The following is a 16,518-nucleotide window of genomic DNA, read 5'->3' as shown; positions in this document are numbered from 1 at the left end:
GAAGTTGCCTTGGGTTCTGTTCCATTCTGTTTTTTCCCCTTCACTGTTACAAGTCTCCTATCTTGATTAGGATCAGTGTCCAGAAGCTCTCTCCAAGATGGCCATGGTCATTCAGTCAGGTGAATCAACTGCTAACCCAGTGATGAGCACGTTGCTTGATATGCCTGTCACCACTGGCAAAATGCCTCATAGGTACCTAGGAAGCTGCCATAAACCAAGTCAGACCATGAGTCCAATGAGTTCAGTCTTGTCTTCGCTGACTAGCTGCAGTGCCTCAATTTCAGACAGGGTTCTCTCCCAGCCCTAACTGGAGATGGCAGGAATTGAACCTAGGATCTTCTGCACACAAAGCTATCACTGAGCTTTTGCTCTTCCCCATAAGCACTTAATAAGAGAGTTCCGACTCTCTTGCGGTGCCTGTGATAGCCATTTCATGTGATAAGCTGACTGTGCAAATGCAGCATTCTTGCCTAATACAGTGTGATAAGAGCATGGCTTCATCTAGCATTTAAATGTAGACTGGTAATTCTAACTAACACTTAATTTGAAATAAAATATGGGAGTTATCGCAGAGCTGTCAGAATGCTATACTAAAACAAGAAAGAGGAAAATGTTGCAGCTAGTAACTAGCAAGCATAAGATTTTGGTCCAGCGCAGCAGAGACATAAATATGAAGGAATTGGGCTACATTTTTCTATCAGCAAGAGGTGATACCTGTCATTTGAATGCCTTGTCCCAGTGACAGATTGCTATCTTGCGTTTTTCTTGACTTCTCCGTAGCTAAAGAGTTAGTTCACATGTTGAATTTTTATTTCCATGCACCCGGAACCTGGTCTATTGAAGGAAATAAGTCTATATGATACACAAGGTTTACCAAAACAGGCAGTTGCATGTACATCAACATCCACTTCCTTATTTAGCTGTCAGACATCTTCAATCCGTATACCCCCAGTTCCATTCATCCCGATTCATGATGGGCATTTTGAGGGGAACAGCCAGTGAACATGTGATGGGAGGCACCACACATTAAGGTGGAAATAAAAGTCATTCACATCCCAAGTGGCAACGCCACTTATACCACACATGTTTGTTTTATTTATTTAAGGATTTCTATCTCATCCTTCTAAGAATTATCCAGGGCAGATATACAACATTTATAAACAAAATAGAAACAATAAAAAAACTGAAGACAATTAAAAATTCATATAACCATAGCATAAAATCAGATTCCCCAGTGATGAAGGTGATTTTAAAGGCCTGGGGAAATGAAAATGGTTTCATCTATTGCCAGAAAGATAGCAGAGTCAGTGCCCAACAAATCTCCCCAAGGAAAACATTCCATAACTGGTACATCACCACCAAAAAGACCCTTCTCACCTCAGATGGTGGAATACATAAGGGAAAGTGTCTGAAAACTACCTTAATGTATGTGCAGGCTGAAGTAGAGTCAGGTGATCTTCAGGTACCCGAGACTTAAGTCATGCACGGCTCAATTCACTAATCCTTTGAACTGAACTGGAAATTGACTGGGAGCCAGTGCAGCTATTAAAGCACTGATGAGGTATGAACCCAACGCCCATTCTCATCATCTTAGTGACTGTATTTTGAACTAACTAAAGGCAATCAAAGGCCGCCTCATATAAAATGCCACAAAGCAACCTAACCCGGAGGTTACAAGAGAATGGATTGCTAGGACTAGGCCATGTCTGTCAGAAGGGGTCATAGCTGAAACATGTCAGCTGCGGCAGAGGACACTACAAGCTGTGGAGGCCACGTGGGCCACCAGAGGCAAATGATGGACCACATTTGCAGCTTGGCTGACTAATAAGCACAGCCAAGCTGCAAATGTGGTCCTTCAGGGGGAGGGCAAGCCTATCCCCCCCAAAAAAAAGTGCATTTAGCCTTCAACATGTATCATGGGAAATTCCCAATAATGCATTCAGCTTCTGGCAAAATCACCAGGGTTTTTGTATTTATTTTATTTTTTTAAGGAGGCTAGACTGCACATCGTGCAAAAGCCACCTCACAAAACCCATGAAACGTTTACAGCTGCAGGTGCTTCTGTTCCATTAGACCTACAGATTATAATACTACTCTCAGTGCTATGTAATGGATGTCTGATCATTCTAACCTGCCTGAAAAGAGATACCACCTTCATACAGTCAGACATCTGTGGTTGTCCATGTACGCTACTGTAACGTTAATTAACATGTTGTGCTGCTGTTCATTCATAATCTATTCATGCTTCATTTATTTAAAAAAGAGCATGTGAATTGCTATAACTGCTGCAGAATACCCTTTGTGTACATTTTTGTTCTTCCTTGCAAGACTGTGAATGCTTCGGCCACTCCAACCGGTGCAGTTACATCGATCTGCTCAGTGCATTCATTTGTGTGAGCTGTAAACACAACACTAGAGGGCAGCACTGTGAGTTGTGCAGGCTGGGCTACTACAGAAATGCTGCGGCAAAACTGGACGATGAAAATGTATGCATAGGTCAGTTTCATTCTAATTCTGGCGTTTCGTTCTCTGCCTTTTTTCAGCTGTTCAGACCTCTTTAGTACATAAGCAAGACACTTCCAACGTTTCGCTTCGTTGTACCAGCTGAGCCAGAGTGATCTTTTTCAATGGAGGAGAATCTGCACACTTTGCATGCATTTGTTCTAAGCCTTAAGCGTCTAGTTTGAATAAGGACTACATAGGGATGTGATGGTCATGGCTCAGTATTTTAGACATTTCCCCCCTTTTAAAAACAAAACCAAACCTGATATTGCCAATTGCTCTAGATCTAGACCCCTAAGAAGTCACCAGTTCCCAACAATGGATCCAAAACCCGCCATTACAGCCACTGAAACACCAGCATGAGATTCCATTGGAGAATCTACCGGTATATAATTGGATCAAAAATTGCAGGATTCACAGATCACAGCACCCACCCATATGTAACCCAGTAAATATAATAGATTGCAGGTCTTCAGCCAGTGGGTCAGGACCCATAGGTGGGCATAAGACCATGCTAAGTAGGTCATACCAAAGCAAGACTCCTCAACCAAGCCTGGAGACTTCAGCTCCCCCCCCCCCCGCTTATATAAGAGAGTTTCCTTCCCACATTGCCCCTCCTAGCCTTACTGTCATCCCCCGCCCCCACTCCCTACTGGGAACATGCTGCCTGGCTATCCATCCAATTTTCCATGGCCCCAGAATGGGTTGTGTCAGGATGCCCAGAAGCCATGGGATACCTCTCCATAGAAAAGAGGGGCTGGTATTGTTTCTGTTGATGGCACTGGTGGGGCACTCGCTCAGGGCAGGAATGAATCCAGGCACCTCCAATTTTAGAGAGCAAGCCTTGCAATGTGAGAGTTTGCTCATAGTAAGGACTGCTACTCCAGTGCACACTTGAGTAGAAGGGTTGGATCCCACTAGAGCTTAATGGGCAACCCTGCCTAAGATATTCAATTTTGGGGGTGCCTTCTATTTTGGTTCCAGTCCCCTTGAGATTTTTATACTTCCCCATCACCTTTGATTATGAGCATGGATAGATTTCTCTTGCTGCAGCTGGATTCCCAGAGGAGGGTTACTTGGGGAGTAAAAGCTGCTTGGGTTCAGCTATGGTAGGGCTTTCCTTCTTCCTTTTTATTTCCCGTTTAAAGTCAGTGCATAGGTGTTGTGCTGCTTTCATTTGCAGTCCAACTTTCTGAGGACACTCCCCAGTATACAGTTGTGGGGCTTTACTGCCAGGAAAATGTGCCCATATAGGATTGTGACTTTACGGCCTGATTTGGATTGCTATGTGTTTACTGGAGAGCAGGTCTCATAGGATTATTGAAGAGTTTCAGTCAAATCATTTGTTCATTCAGGAGTAAGATTGCAATGCCGATCCTGCTGACCTGGGAATATGCTCCATTGAATTCAGCAGGGCTTCCTTCTGAGTAGACATGGCTAAGGATTCACTGTAATGCTTGCTTTATACACCGGCTAGGCAGCCAGGCATCTTGCACACTCAGGCCTCTTATGCACCTGCCTCCTGGCTGCCAATAATACTTAGAAGTAAGGTCAATCTAGTTAAATGGGACTTACTCCCTATTCAATGGCTTAGGACAGGAGCAAACAATTGCTGTGTAGATTAGGTTGTGAGGTTACTGAAGCATTTTGATTTATTCTGCGTACATTTGATTTCAGGCACATTGATACAAGGAGAGGACAGATAGGGAGGTGGTTCTGAGAGAGGGAAAGAAATTCATCTACAGAAGCTGACAAAAAAAGAAGGAGGAAAGGGAGAGGAGACTCGGCTCTCCAGATTAATTCATTAATCTTAAATTAATATGCAAATCTAATGCATGTCTACTCAGAAGTAAGGCCCATTTATTTTAATGGGACTTATTCTCAAATAAGCATGCAACTTTAGTATGTCAGGGTTGATTTAGAAGGCAAACTAGCTTTATTTAGTTGGTTTTTTTAAAAAAAAGAATTATAAGATGGCAAGACTTTGCAAATTAAGAGGGGGGGAATGGTTGTTTTTGCTTTTGAAATGGCAACTCTTATGTTGATTCAGTGAGGGAGAATCTGGGGTGTTCCTTCAAATCATCATCCAACACAGGGGCAACAAAGAACAACTGATATCTATATTAGGTTCTGAGGGTGCTAAACCTCCCTGAGAAATCCTGCTCATTTTTATTTCAGGCAAGTTGACATTAGGAAGGGGACAAGAGAGATGAATTGAAGGTGGCAGAGAAGGTGACACAAGCTGGAAGAAAGTGAGGAAAGAAAAAGCCGAAAATGCGAGGGAGGGAGAAATGTAATAGTGAGCAGGTAAAATGAAGTAGAAGGAAGAAAGTTTGAGAAGGTAAGGAGAATGTAGAAGACGCAGAAAGAGGAAACAGACAGATTGTGAAAGGTGGTGACAACAGATAAAGAACTGAGAAAGCGCAAGGAGGAGGCAAAGAGGAGATGGAAGAAGAGAGGAGAGAAAAACAGAAGCAATGCAGATGATGGAGGACAAAAAGTGCCAGAAGGTAGGATGAGGAAAAGGCAGCAACAAGGGATAGAGAAATAAAGGAGGTGACTCATTTTATACAAAACACAAGCATGAATGACGGTGCTGGCTTCTCCTCTTGCTCAATATTGACCACAGCCCCTGCCCCTGAATTTAAAAAAACCCCGGAAACCAAAGACAGGATACAACTATTAAAAGGGTTCAAAAGTTTGACCAATACAGGAAATATTGGTTCACTTTTATTGAAAACAAGAATAGTACGCTGATGCCCCAGGGTTTGATATGTGGTGATATACTAGCACTATTAAATATAAATCAAATGTGAAAATGTGAAAGTGGATCCCATGTTCTTAAGGTGTGTCTTCAGTTTGGACTGGTTGAAGGCCCCTGTAATAGAGCAGTCACAGAATATGGAACTGATTTAATTCCAGTAAATTCCGTTGTATGAATGAGAAATCTGCTCAATCCTACAGAATCTGAAGACTTTATTAGCACCTATGTATTCAAGAGCAATGTTGGTACTCCTTGTTTCTGTTCCATTATTGATATGTGTAAACATACGCAGGAATGTTCAAAAGCAAAATAAGATTGACCACAGGAAAATATCAGGCATAAAGACCAGCTGCACAAAATAATGAAAAGAATGATTTTAAAATATGCCACAATATGCGCTCCTGCAAACCACAGAAAAGGTGGAAATTGACAGCTATTTTCCATTGTAGAGTAGATTCCCTGGAACAAGTTTGTTCACACAGACCAATGCATACTAAATTCCATTGGTTTCAATGCTTTAGACAAAACCTCAATCATAGATCAAGTTTACTGAAAACTGAGCTTTGCCCAAATACAAATGTAGAGAATTTCACAAAATAGGGCCACTTCAGGTGTGATGAACTTTCAACACACACCATCCATATACAGGAAACTCAACTGCAGTTAACACACTCCTAGCTTTTTTACCACAACCCAGCAGGGTATCAACTGTGTGTAGAACATGAAAAAGGAAAATCTGTATTCAAGATCTACGATAATGTACACATAGAGTTCGTGCAGTTTCCTGCACAGAAGAGTTGTCCATGTAGGAAATCAACCCTAAACCAGCCCTTTAGAGCAGAATACAGTTCATAAATTGGACTGACCAAACCAAATTCAGCCAACCAGTTCTGTATTGTAAGCTGCCAGGGGATTGATAGCCCTATTTTTTTAATATTTGCAGCACAGCATTATTATAATTGTTGCTGTTGATACTGTTTTTTACTTTTATTATCCCACGTTTTTGTCCATAGTAGGCTGTCATGCATTGTTGGGTTACAAATTCTGCAAGACTGGCATAAGGTCATGACATTAAATTTGTTTTCACAATCAGCTATCTACTCCAGCTCCTTGCCAATGCATGATTCTGTGCACATAAACTATAGATGGTACTTGTTTGCCAATTCCTTTCTTCAAATAGAACATCATTAGTCAAGTACAATATACTGCATAGTCTCCAAAAAATAATAATGTTACACTACAGCAACAACCATTTCCTTTGGACATTGGTTAGGGAGCATCATTGTCAATTTCCCAGATTAACATTTATAATAAATATAGCCTCACTCTATGGTCATTAGCTACCAAATTGTCTTAAAACCATGATCTGCTGAGGAGGTTCTATGTTGTGTTTTAATTGCACATCTGAGACCTTTGTATTGTATTACTTAAACAAACAAAATTTTGTGCTTGGATTAGAATTTCCTCTATCCACCACAATGCCTTCTATCATTTATACAGAGAGGTGTGTTTTTTTTTAGCAATTAAAAGTATATTTTGTGCAATAAAAATACAACAGATCCACATTAATCTAATTTTTTAAATAATCAGGGTAGGGTGAGGTGTCAATCACAACTTATTTTGCTCTCGTGCACAATCTTTCAAATACCTTATTTCATAAAAGAACACAGCATCCAGAAACATGCATGCACATACAATAGAATGCTCACTTCCCTTTTAAAGTCATTTGGTGCTAAGTGAAACGAAAAGATTGATTCCTTTGAACTTAATTATGCTGCACTAATACTAACTACGTGTGTATGACAAGTAACAAGACAACTCTCATACTGCCCTGCTCAATACAATTAACACATCCGACAAGCACAGGTCTTTTAAACAGAGCATCATTTGCTAATTAGTGCTTGACAGAGACAAGGAATTATCTTTCTGATATCTGAGGTATGTGCCTAGCTGAGATCTGTGAGGAAGGTACCTCATTGTTTTCTTCTTTTGAACTGGAAACGGGCAGGAGAAAAGGGCACCAGTACCCCAGCTAGTGGAGTCTAAGGGGGCTCCTTTAGAGCAGCAGTCTGAAGCTGGAGGACAACCAGTTGCCTATGTAAGAGTTTCGGATCAAGGCCAGCAGGGAACTTAACTATTTGTAAAGCTAAAGAACTGGCTGGACTTTGAAAAATCCAGCTTGGAAGGAAGGAGAGATAGAAACTTGAGTGCACCAGTGTGGTGTAGGACCCTGGTCTTCCAGACAGTGGTTCACTGAGAGGAACCAGGGCTCAACTCTATCTGGAAATCATAGCTTGGGGGGCCCTTTCTTAAATGTATGGAGATGTTGGCCCAGCTCCCACAAAAATCAGCACCCTTCGAAGATGGAGAAACTTTCTCCTTACTGTCTTCAGCAACCTAAGGAATAGAAGCAATTTTTTAGGTTTCAGTGGTAACCTGGGTTTTTGCATTCTGATTAGGCCCGTTGAGTGATGGTATTTAACTGTTTCTCATTGGCTTCTGCACTTACAGTCATGTGCAGAAGATTCATGTTCCTGATCCTCTCTATGTGCATGTTCGCATTCAAGGGGAAAGCATTAGTGTGAAACAGGATGCAACAGATTTATGGCCACAGCATTGTTTCTCTCTCACACACACACACACACAATCACAATCGTGTTCACACTTTCCTGTTGCCATATCACATGACTTGCTGCAGCTGCACCCCTGTGTAGGTAGCACCATGCTAACATTTTTCTCACCCAGCCACAGGCAAACATGTGATTAAAAAGAAGGCTATGGCTGGTTTAGCTGAAACTGATACATGCACAGACCCTTAGAGAAAGCTTTTCACTGGCTCCAGCTACTCTTCATCAGAAAACATGGACAGCATAAGCAGAATGTGCAACCATTATTCAAAACATTGTTTTATTGCACCCTCACTGAATAATGTCAAACATGAAAGACAATTCTTTAACTTTATGCTTAGTTTAAACAGTTGTTGCTTTGTTAAATAAAATGTGAAGAGTCAAGGAACTTCCTTAGAATAATTATTTAGTAGAGTAGTGCTCAGACTGTACTACAGGCATAGGCAAACTTGGCCCTCCAGATGTTTTGGGACTACAACTCCCATCATCCCTAGCTAACAGGACCAGTGGTCAGGGATGGTGGGAGTTGTAGTCCCAAAACATCTGGAGGGCCGAGTTTGCCTATGGCTGCTGTACTACAACCAACTATAAACAGAGCATACACATTTGGTGACTAAACTCTTTTAAAAACAAACAAACACCTCATTGCAAGCAGAAAACTAGTGCATCAGGAAAAGAGCTGGGCTAGAACCTTTCTTCTCTACTAGTTTTCCACCTTCCGCGAGGTGGGGCTGTCCCCCACTCTCAGTCTAAAGTGATTCTAAATTTGTAAATTTGTTCTCAAACTATGTCATGTGATGGTCCAATAAAACACCACCCATCTACTTTTTTCTCAAAGACCAGCAGTTTTGTAATAAGAAATGTGTATGTGTTCCTTCAGGACCATGAAGATTTCTCAAGCCTACCTTTTTGCTGTTTCAAAGGCTGCTATGCATTGAACTAAAACAATGTGTGCCAATGGGGAGGGGGGAGTATCTAGATGTGCCCCTTCAGTCAGTCACCTCACAATTTGCCCCAGACATTATTTTTCAGCCAGGGCTTCAACACATCTCTTAATATAATGGGTGCTTTGAGAGTAGACAAAGCACTGTGATTATTTGAGTACAAGCTCTGACTCAGCATGGTATATCTCATTCAGCTGATCCTGTATATTAGAGTCCTAGCTATAGCACGTATTCTCTGTCACATCACATATGAGGTCTTTCACCAGTTTCTAAAAAGGTTTCCATCACCCAGTTTTTTTCTGCAAGATGGTATACTGCAATGTCCCCTACATTTCTGGCAGCCAGTGTATGTATCTCACCACAGACAACAATATTGTAAGCGCATGCACCATTCCTTCTAATGCCCAAAAGAAATGAGTTTGAGAGAGAGAATTAAAAACAAAACACCTATCCACCTGCAGAGAAGCTCATTCCCTTGTTTCTGTGTAGGTTAATGTTTTGAGGGGTACCTCCCGGCTGCAAAGGGGCAACCCCAGAACAGTAATTCATATGGAGATGCAGTGGGCAGCCTCAGCACAGATAATTTGGTTTGCATTTCTCTGCAAAGGCAGAACAGCAAAATGTGCAAGCAGCATTTGAAGGTGCATAGGAGCAATTAGTTGTGTGATTGATTTCTTGTGCTGCACTAGAAGGTATCTTTTGTCACACTAAGATGCCTCATTTGACAGTTCAGGAATGATCAGCCACGCTGCATATGTGGGCAGTATGTCCAGTCCTTAATACTTCTTTGGCACATAACTCACTTTGCACCAGTGAAATCTGCCTGGTTCTGGATCTAGACACATCAAAGAAGCGTTTCAGTTAAATGCGTTTGTAAACTTTGTGTGAGAAATGGAGTTGGCAAAAAAATGGAACTCCACATTGCCATCTGGTGTCACAGTGTTAGAATACATATACAACGCATATAAAACGCTCTTTCTTTGCCAATGTAGCTGAGTCCAAGGTGAAATACTAGCACCATTGAAGTCAATCCCGAACTTTAGTTGACTTTGGCAATGACAGGATTTCTCCCTCCATTTGTTAAACAGGTAAAGGCCAACCAGCTCTTATTTCCATGTAAACACCTGACTTTAAATACATTTATCCACCTCTGATAACCTTGGTTCTGAACCCATTTAAAAGTAAGTTCTAAATATCAATTTCATTCGGAATTGTCCCTTTTTTCTCCTGTGACATACCACATGGTTGGAAGCCTTTGCCAAGGGCAAAATTCTCAGGAACTTTGTTGATGTATTGCAGATAACCAACTGACAGGATTACCATTATTTCAATTGACACATTTTTCCAAACCACCACCAATAGCACTAGTCTACGTTCCTTTGGAAATGCCATCTGTAATTTGTAAGGATTGAAATCCTGAGCAATAGATGCAATATTTGCTACTCAGAACATTTCCCCCCTTAAGCTTCTCCTCCCCCCTCCCTCCATTTCTATTTGCAATGTTAAAATATTCTCAGTTTCCCCCTCCCGTTTTGTCATTTCTGATCTCACGGATTCATAATGAAATCCCAGGGAACAAATCTAAATGGAATGATTAAAAGAAAAAATAGAGCTGTTCACCCAGCATGGTCTCTAAATTCAAAAAGAAATACTCACACTCTTTGCATTTGATAGCAGATATCAGGGGTGTTGGGAAAGTTATTATTAACTTGAAGTCTCAATTCTATCTACGCAAGTGTATCTGCAATCAAAATCAGATCCTCAAGGAATCAAATGCAAACAACAAGAGATAAACAAGGCAGGGATATATCGGGAAGATGCAGATCACATAGCATTCCAGACATTGACAACCTGAATACACACATACATACATACAAACAAATATATATACATATATATATATATATACACACACACACACACAAACATATATATATATATATATATATATATATATATATATATAATGATTTGCAATAGAATCATACAATTGGAAGATACCTAGTTGGTCATCTAATCAGAGACAGCAACCAGCCTGTGCTTAAACACTCCCAGCATGTATACATTACAGCCCTGGACCAAATCTGACTCCCCAGTTGCCAACCATGAGAAGAAGAAGAAAACATGAACAGAGTGTGATTGCACTGCATGTATAGACTTGCCAGCAGCCTACTTGGGGGAGTGTCAGTGGGAATCTGGCCTGCCATTATTACATCAGCAGCAGCACCCTCCCTGCGACAAAGCACTCCAGAGATTTAGAACCAATAAGGGTGCCAGATGAGAACATAGGCTACATTTCCTAGAAATAAAATAGGAAAACAAAATAGGTTCTATAAAACTGATCCAGTGGTTTTTATAAGGCACACATTATCACAAAAATCCATATGGTCAAAGTTTGTGCATTTCACATCTGTATGTTTTTACATTCAATGTGGCAACAGAAATGACAGGCTTAGGTTTAAGTTATTATTGGCCAAGGCTCTGGGACACTCTCATTCATCTGCTGCCCATTGAGTTCTCTCAAGTAGGATATTGTGGCATAACTTAAAAGGTGTACTAACATTGCAGGAGGGGGAAAAAATACAGCCTGTAAACTCCAATCACTAAAATGCCATGAATAAATGAAGCTGATGCCCATAAACATAAAGGAAGACTGCCTTGGAAATTAGTAAAGTGCATTTATGTTGCCATTTAGAAAATATTCAGCACCAAGTGTGGAGTCTTACCTATTTTAATAATTTAAAGCGAACTTTAACTTGATGGTCTATTGATGTTTCCTGAAATAGCAAGCTGTCTTAACGTTCATTAAAATGATATAAAAACGTGAAGACCAAGTTGTAAGCGCTGTCGCCATTAGTTACTTCTGAGGACTTCATTCTTCACTTTATTTCTGCTAATTTTCTGCTCATACCACCATGGAAATGTGCCATTAAGGATGGTATCCCAACTAAACAGTTCCACTAATGCAAGTACTTTTTGGAATCTAGGAAGCCAGACTGTTAGTCCAGCTTGCTTACTGCCTGGTAGTGGCTCTCAGGCATTTCAAGGCAGAAGGTCTCTCCTAGCTCTACCTAGAGATGCCAGGGATTGAATTTAGGACCCTCTGCATGCAAAGCATATGCTGAGACCCTTCTGGAGGGCTGGAGAAGACCTAAGAAAGCCTCAGGATAAATGGAGGAAGCAAAGTTTCATTGCACAGCAAAAAATCAATTACACTAGTAGAACTGCTTAACTGAATACCACCCTAAATGTATAGCAGTAGTCTTCAGTAGTTCAAGCAGGGACCCACCTTTAATCAAAAACTTCAACACAGGACCCACTTTCAATCTTTTTATCGTATCTTTCTCACTTCTCCTTTGTCATTTTCTTTTTTTAAAGTAAACAAAAAAGAATTTTGCGGTGCGTTGCAATGGAGTCATTGCTGGGACCCACCTTGGATCTCCAGCTATTTTTGGACTACAACTCCCATCATCCCTAGCTAGCAGGATCAGTGGTCAGCGGTGATGGAAAATGTAATCCAAAAAACAGCTGGAGACCCCAGCTGTTTGGGCAACCCCGTTCTAAACCAGTGAGCAAGTGGACTTTCCAGCAGTCTGCCATTATCAAACCATCTTCCTTTATGGTTAAACTTGGCCGCTGTTACCCCTATCAGTAATGAATGACTTTTAATATTGTACCCGTGTACCAAGTTCATATGTGTTGTCTTGTTTCTGCAGAATGTAACTGTAGCCGTTTTGGCTCAGTCCATGATCGCTGTAATGAAAGAGGAATTTGTGAGTGTAAGCAGGGAGCAACAGGGCCTAAGTGTGATAAGTGTCTGCGGGGATATAACTGGCACAACCAGGGTTGTCAATGTAAGTAATTGCCCTACATCTGCCCTCCTCCTCCTCCTCCTTCCCTTCCCCCCACCTTTTGCTGCCTGCGCTTCTCTGTGCCAATGTGTGCAGTCCCTCAGCACTTTTTTTTAAAAAAAGAAGAGAAACCTTTCTGCAAGGTCTCAAAACTCCTTCGGCCTGAAGTTTAATGAAAGCACTCAAAAGGTAGCAAATTGGCTATGCAATTTCTTTCGTTTCAACATTCTGCGTATGTGTAGTGGCCTCTCCCTTTCCTTCTGCTAATGCCTGGAGAAACCTTTAACTAAGATAGCACATATATGCACCTTGTCAGCTACAATCAACTAAAGTATGATAAGCTGCATCACCAGTGTCTGGGTTCTAAAGGCAAATTGAAAACAGAAAGATGAGAAGAATTGTGCATGCACGTTTATTTCATTGCATTGCTCTTTCCTAGACACTAGAAATTTAAATTAATATATTGAGCTGTGACTTTCTGTAACAACAGGCTTAGGGAACCTCCAGATGTTGGTGGCCTTCCACTGCCAACAGCCCCAGCCAGCATGGCCAATGGTCTGGAATGATGAGAATTGTAGTCCACCAACATCTGGAAGGGCACAGTTTCCCCCTCCATGCTCTATGAAACCCTAACTGTGGGTGTTCTGGTTTACTATCTATTGTCTAACCATTCAAAACCCAATACTAAGAAATGTGACAAAGTTCCTTTGAACTGTAGGAGACAAAACTATGTAGCAAATATTTTTTTCTGGATCGCTTGAATAATACAGTGCTACTTGTTCATTTTTCCAATAGAGCAGGAGTGGGACATGTGTGTTTCTCCCCCTGTTGAGGGTTTGCAGTCACTTGGGAGAGGGGGTAATCTACTGGGGGGGGGGGTGTTTTCACATACAAACATTGAATAGAATTGGAAGGCATTGACACACCATATTTAATGTGGCATGTCATGGTAATTTCTTAAGGGTGCTGAGAGGCATTAGGATGGCGGCACCTCACAGAGCCACAATTCCCAGCACCCTCAATGAAGTACAGTTCCCAGGATCCTTTGGGGGAAGTGTTAAAAGTGGTAAAATAGTGCTTTCAATGTATATGGATGTGACCAAAGCCTGGGAGGAACTCAAGGCTAATATTGGCAGGGACAGAGCTTTCACTTTTCTCCAGTTTCTTCCTTGTCACTCACATGAAATTAGGCCAAGGACCATATGAAATAGTGTCCCAAGGTTGCCCACACAGAGAAGCTCCTAAGTAAAGGTCTGCCTACCAAGTGGTCCACCAAGCCATGGCCCTGTGCAGATGTAACATTTTTCAAAGTCACAAACATAGTATTCTTCAAATATAATGCAAACCATGGTTAGCTTTAAACTGGAGCTTTAATAAAGCGGGTTTGTAAACCATCATTAAAGCTAACTATGGTTAAGTGTTAACCTCAGTGTAGAAATAATGCTAACACCAGTATATACTGGAAAAGGAAAGGGAGAAGGACTTTTAAATAGGAGATAAGAGGGAAGGGGACTAGTATATGAGCCCAGGGGGCACACCCATTGTTGAGCATGGGAAATATTATCTGTGCCACTGGCCCAATATAGTGCAGCCTTCCTGGTGCTTGAAGGTGCTTTTGCAGTGCAGGGTGGGTGCAAAAAAGAACAAGAAAAAAGAAAAAAAACAGACCAAGAGCTTAATTGAGAAGTAGAAACAAGAATGGATTTTCAGGTAGGTGAAATGCAATTATCCAATTAGAATTAATCAACTTCTATAGTCTTGCAGTGGAAGTCTCTGGAGCAGAGTGAGCTATTCAGAACAAACATTTCACTAAACGCATCTTGCCTAGCTCTCCATTAGTGGATTATCAAGAACAAGCTTTGATTTGATGTGTTCATTACTTGATGTTGTGTGCTTTATGCAAATGTATTTCCATTTGTCCCTTGTTTATTGGCTATTTGCCAGTTCCACCCTGTGGTCATTAAGTGCATTTCCCCTCAAGCTTGCAAAATCACCTTCATCTTCTAAAGTCAGGGTGCACCCTAAATCTACAGTGGTGTACGAAATGTTACAGGATTTGGGCAACCTTTAGGCAAGTTAGCATCAATATCCGGCCCCTCCATCCTCCCCCACCCCTTTAATCTGGAAGTGGGTTCCTGCAGAGTAATAATGCTACCTCCGTCTGTCTCAAGTACTTAGTGCAAGTGCAAGTATAGTTTTGGGACTGGTGGGTCCTTCAGCATTTTTGTAGCTTTGGCACATATGCAAAGGTAAACTTGCCAGCCTCTGGAGTTCTTGCTGGTATCTTGCTTTCAATGTAGGGCACATTGTTTTGACTAGATGTCATTTGGAAATCTCTTGAGATTATCTTAATACTACATCCTTGCTCCTAGTGCAACTGCTGAAGGTTCCACAAGATCTAACAAATACTGTTGTATAAACCCCTGATTTAATTGAATTGCCTCTCATTTCAGAACACCACAATCCCTCAGAATGCAAGTCCCTTCTTTCTACTCATTATACATTTATCAAACATAATGGAAGACTACTCCAACTCTAAAGTTGCATGTATGCTTATATCTCCCATGGAAATATGGCACTTTAAGGTGTTTGACTTTGACCGCATCCTATACTAAATTCTGATAATGTTGGAGACAGCAGAGACAGAAGGGAGTAAAGGAAAGTGGGAATTCCACAACAAGGGATAAATGTAAACAAATGCAGTTTTAGCTATTCAAATTTCAATTAAGTTGGGGGTATTGCATACAGCATTAGCCTAAAGGCAAACCAATAGGCAACATGAGCTGCTGGTAGAGGTTCAAGTTATGGTACGGAACAACCCCTGTTAACACTTGTTCTGTTCCTGATGCCTATGCAACACCAGTTGTCTTGAATCTAAATATTTGTCAGTGCAGTAACATCCAGTTGGATTTTGATATATTTTTAGGTTACTGAGAGGCTGCTGTTGTACTGTTTCTGATTTGTTTTTATACTGTAATCTGTCCTGAAACCCCCAGCAGTAAATAGAGTTCAACGAAGGTGCAAATCAACCAAATGTTTTCTGAATTCATTTGTGTGTTTTTAAAGAGAAATAGCTGTGCCAGATACAGCTCATATCCTTACTTATCGTGATACCCATGCATTCTATTAGTCTAGGTTCCCACCTCTCTTACACTTTAATTTAGCAAAGGAGACATAATACTCCTCCAAGAGGCTCAAAGTGCCTTTTGATGCAAATGAATCACTATCAAGGCCCACCATTTGTTACACATTAATAGTTGCCCAAAACTGCAAACGGATTGGGACCTTGGCATGTAAAAATAGCTGCTGTTGATTTGCTTAAATTCACACTGACATTTTCAATTGATCATCACTTTGGATTGAGTTAAGGTATAGGCCCTGTTCCAAAAAAAGTTTACTTAGCCAAGACAAGAGTCAGACCAGGGGTTTCAGGGGAGACTACAGGAGGTTCATAGACAGACAGATGAGTGGCCAGAAAATCTGAGGTGGTGTTTTTTCCATAAAATATAAAAAAGAATTGTATATATTTTACTGGGAACTAGCCTTCAAATTAGCATGAATTTTGAAGTGTTTTGATGTCAGCTTGTGCTACCTATAGGTCTTCTGCCTGGTTCCCTATTTTTCAGTCCAGGACTCTGTAAACTTTATAATCAGCTCTTTTTCATGTTCACTTCATTTATTTCTCAAGGAAATTTATTATAGTAGTACAGAAAATTACAAGAACAGCAACAGCAGCAACATCTCTCTAATGTGCTATAAAGACTCCCGAAAGATTACTTGCATGAGCATGCAAACCATACACTCAATATAAATCCTTGTCTCAGCTGAAA

The 16,518-nt window shown here is 41.0% G+C and overlaps 1 protein-coding gene across 11 annotated transcripts in view; it reads left to right on the top strand.

The window, feature by feature from the left end:
• NTNG1 (netrin G1) overlaps nt 1-16,518 on the top strand; it is a 212,552-nt gene that overhangs the window by 174,483 nt on the left and 21,551 nt on the right. For 3 of the 11 annotated variants that reach the window (XM_033151480.1, XM_033151483.1, XM_033151481.1), the window contains 2 exons: nt 2,329-2,496; nt 12,554-12,691. The exons of 3 other annotated variants lie outside the window; for them this stretch is intronic. In XM_033151480.1, the coding sequence (XP_033007371.1) occupies nt 2,329-2,496; nt 12,554-12,691 (306 nt within the window). The remainder of the gene's footprint in view (nt 1-2,328; nt 2,497-12,553; nt 12,692-16,518) is intronic. 5 more of the 11 variants (XM_033151484.1, XM_033151486.1, XM_033151485.1 and 2 more) reach the window with 3 other exon arrangements.

This window comes from Lacerta agilis, chromosome 6 (genome assembly GCF_009819535.1).
Source record: "Lacerta agilis isolate rLacAgi1 chromosome 6, rLacAgi1.pri, whole genome shotgun sequence".
Classification (NCBI taxonomy): Eukaryota; Metazoa; Chordata; class Lepidosauria; order Squamata; family Lacertidae; genus Lacerta; species Lacerta agilis.
This window is presented reverse-complemented; position numbering and strand designations above follow the sequence as displayed.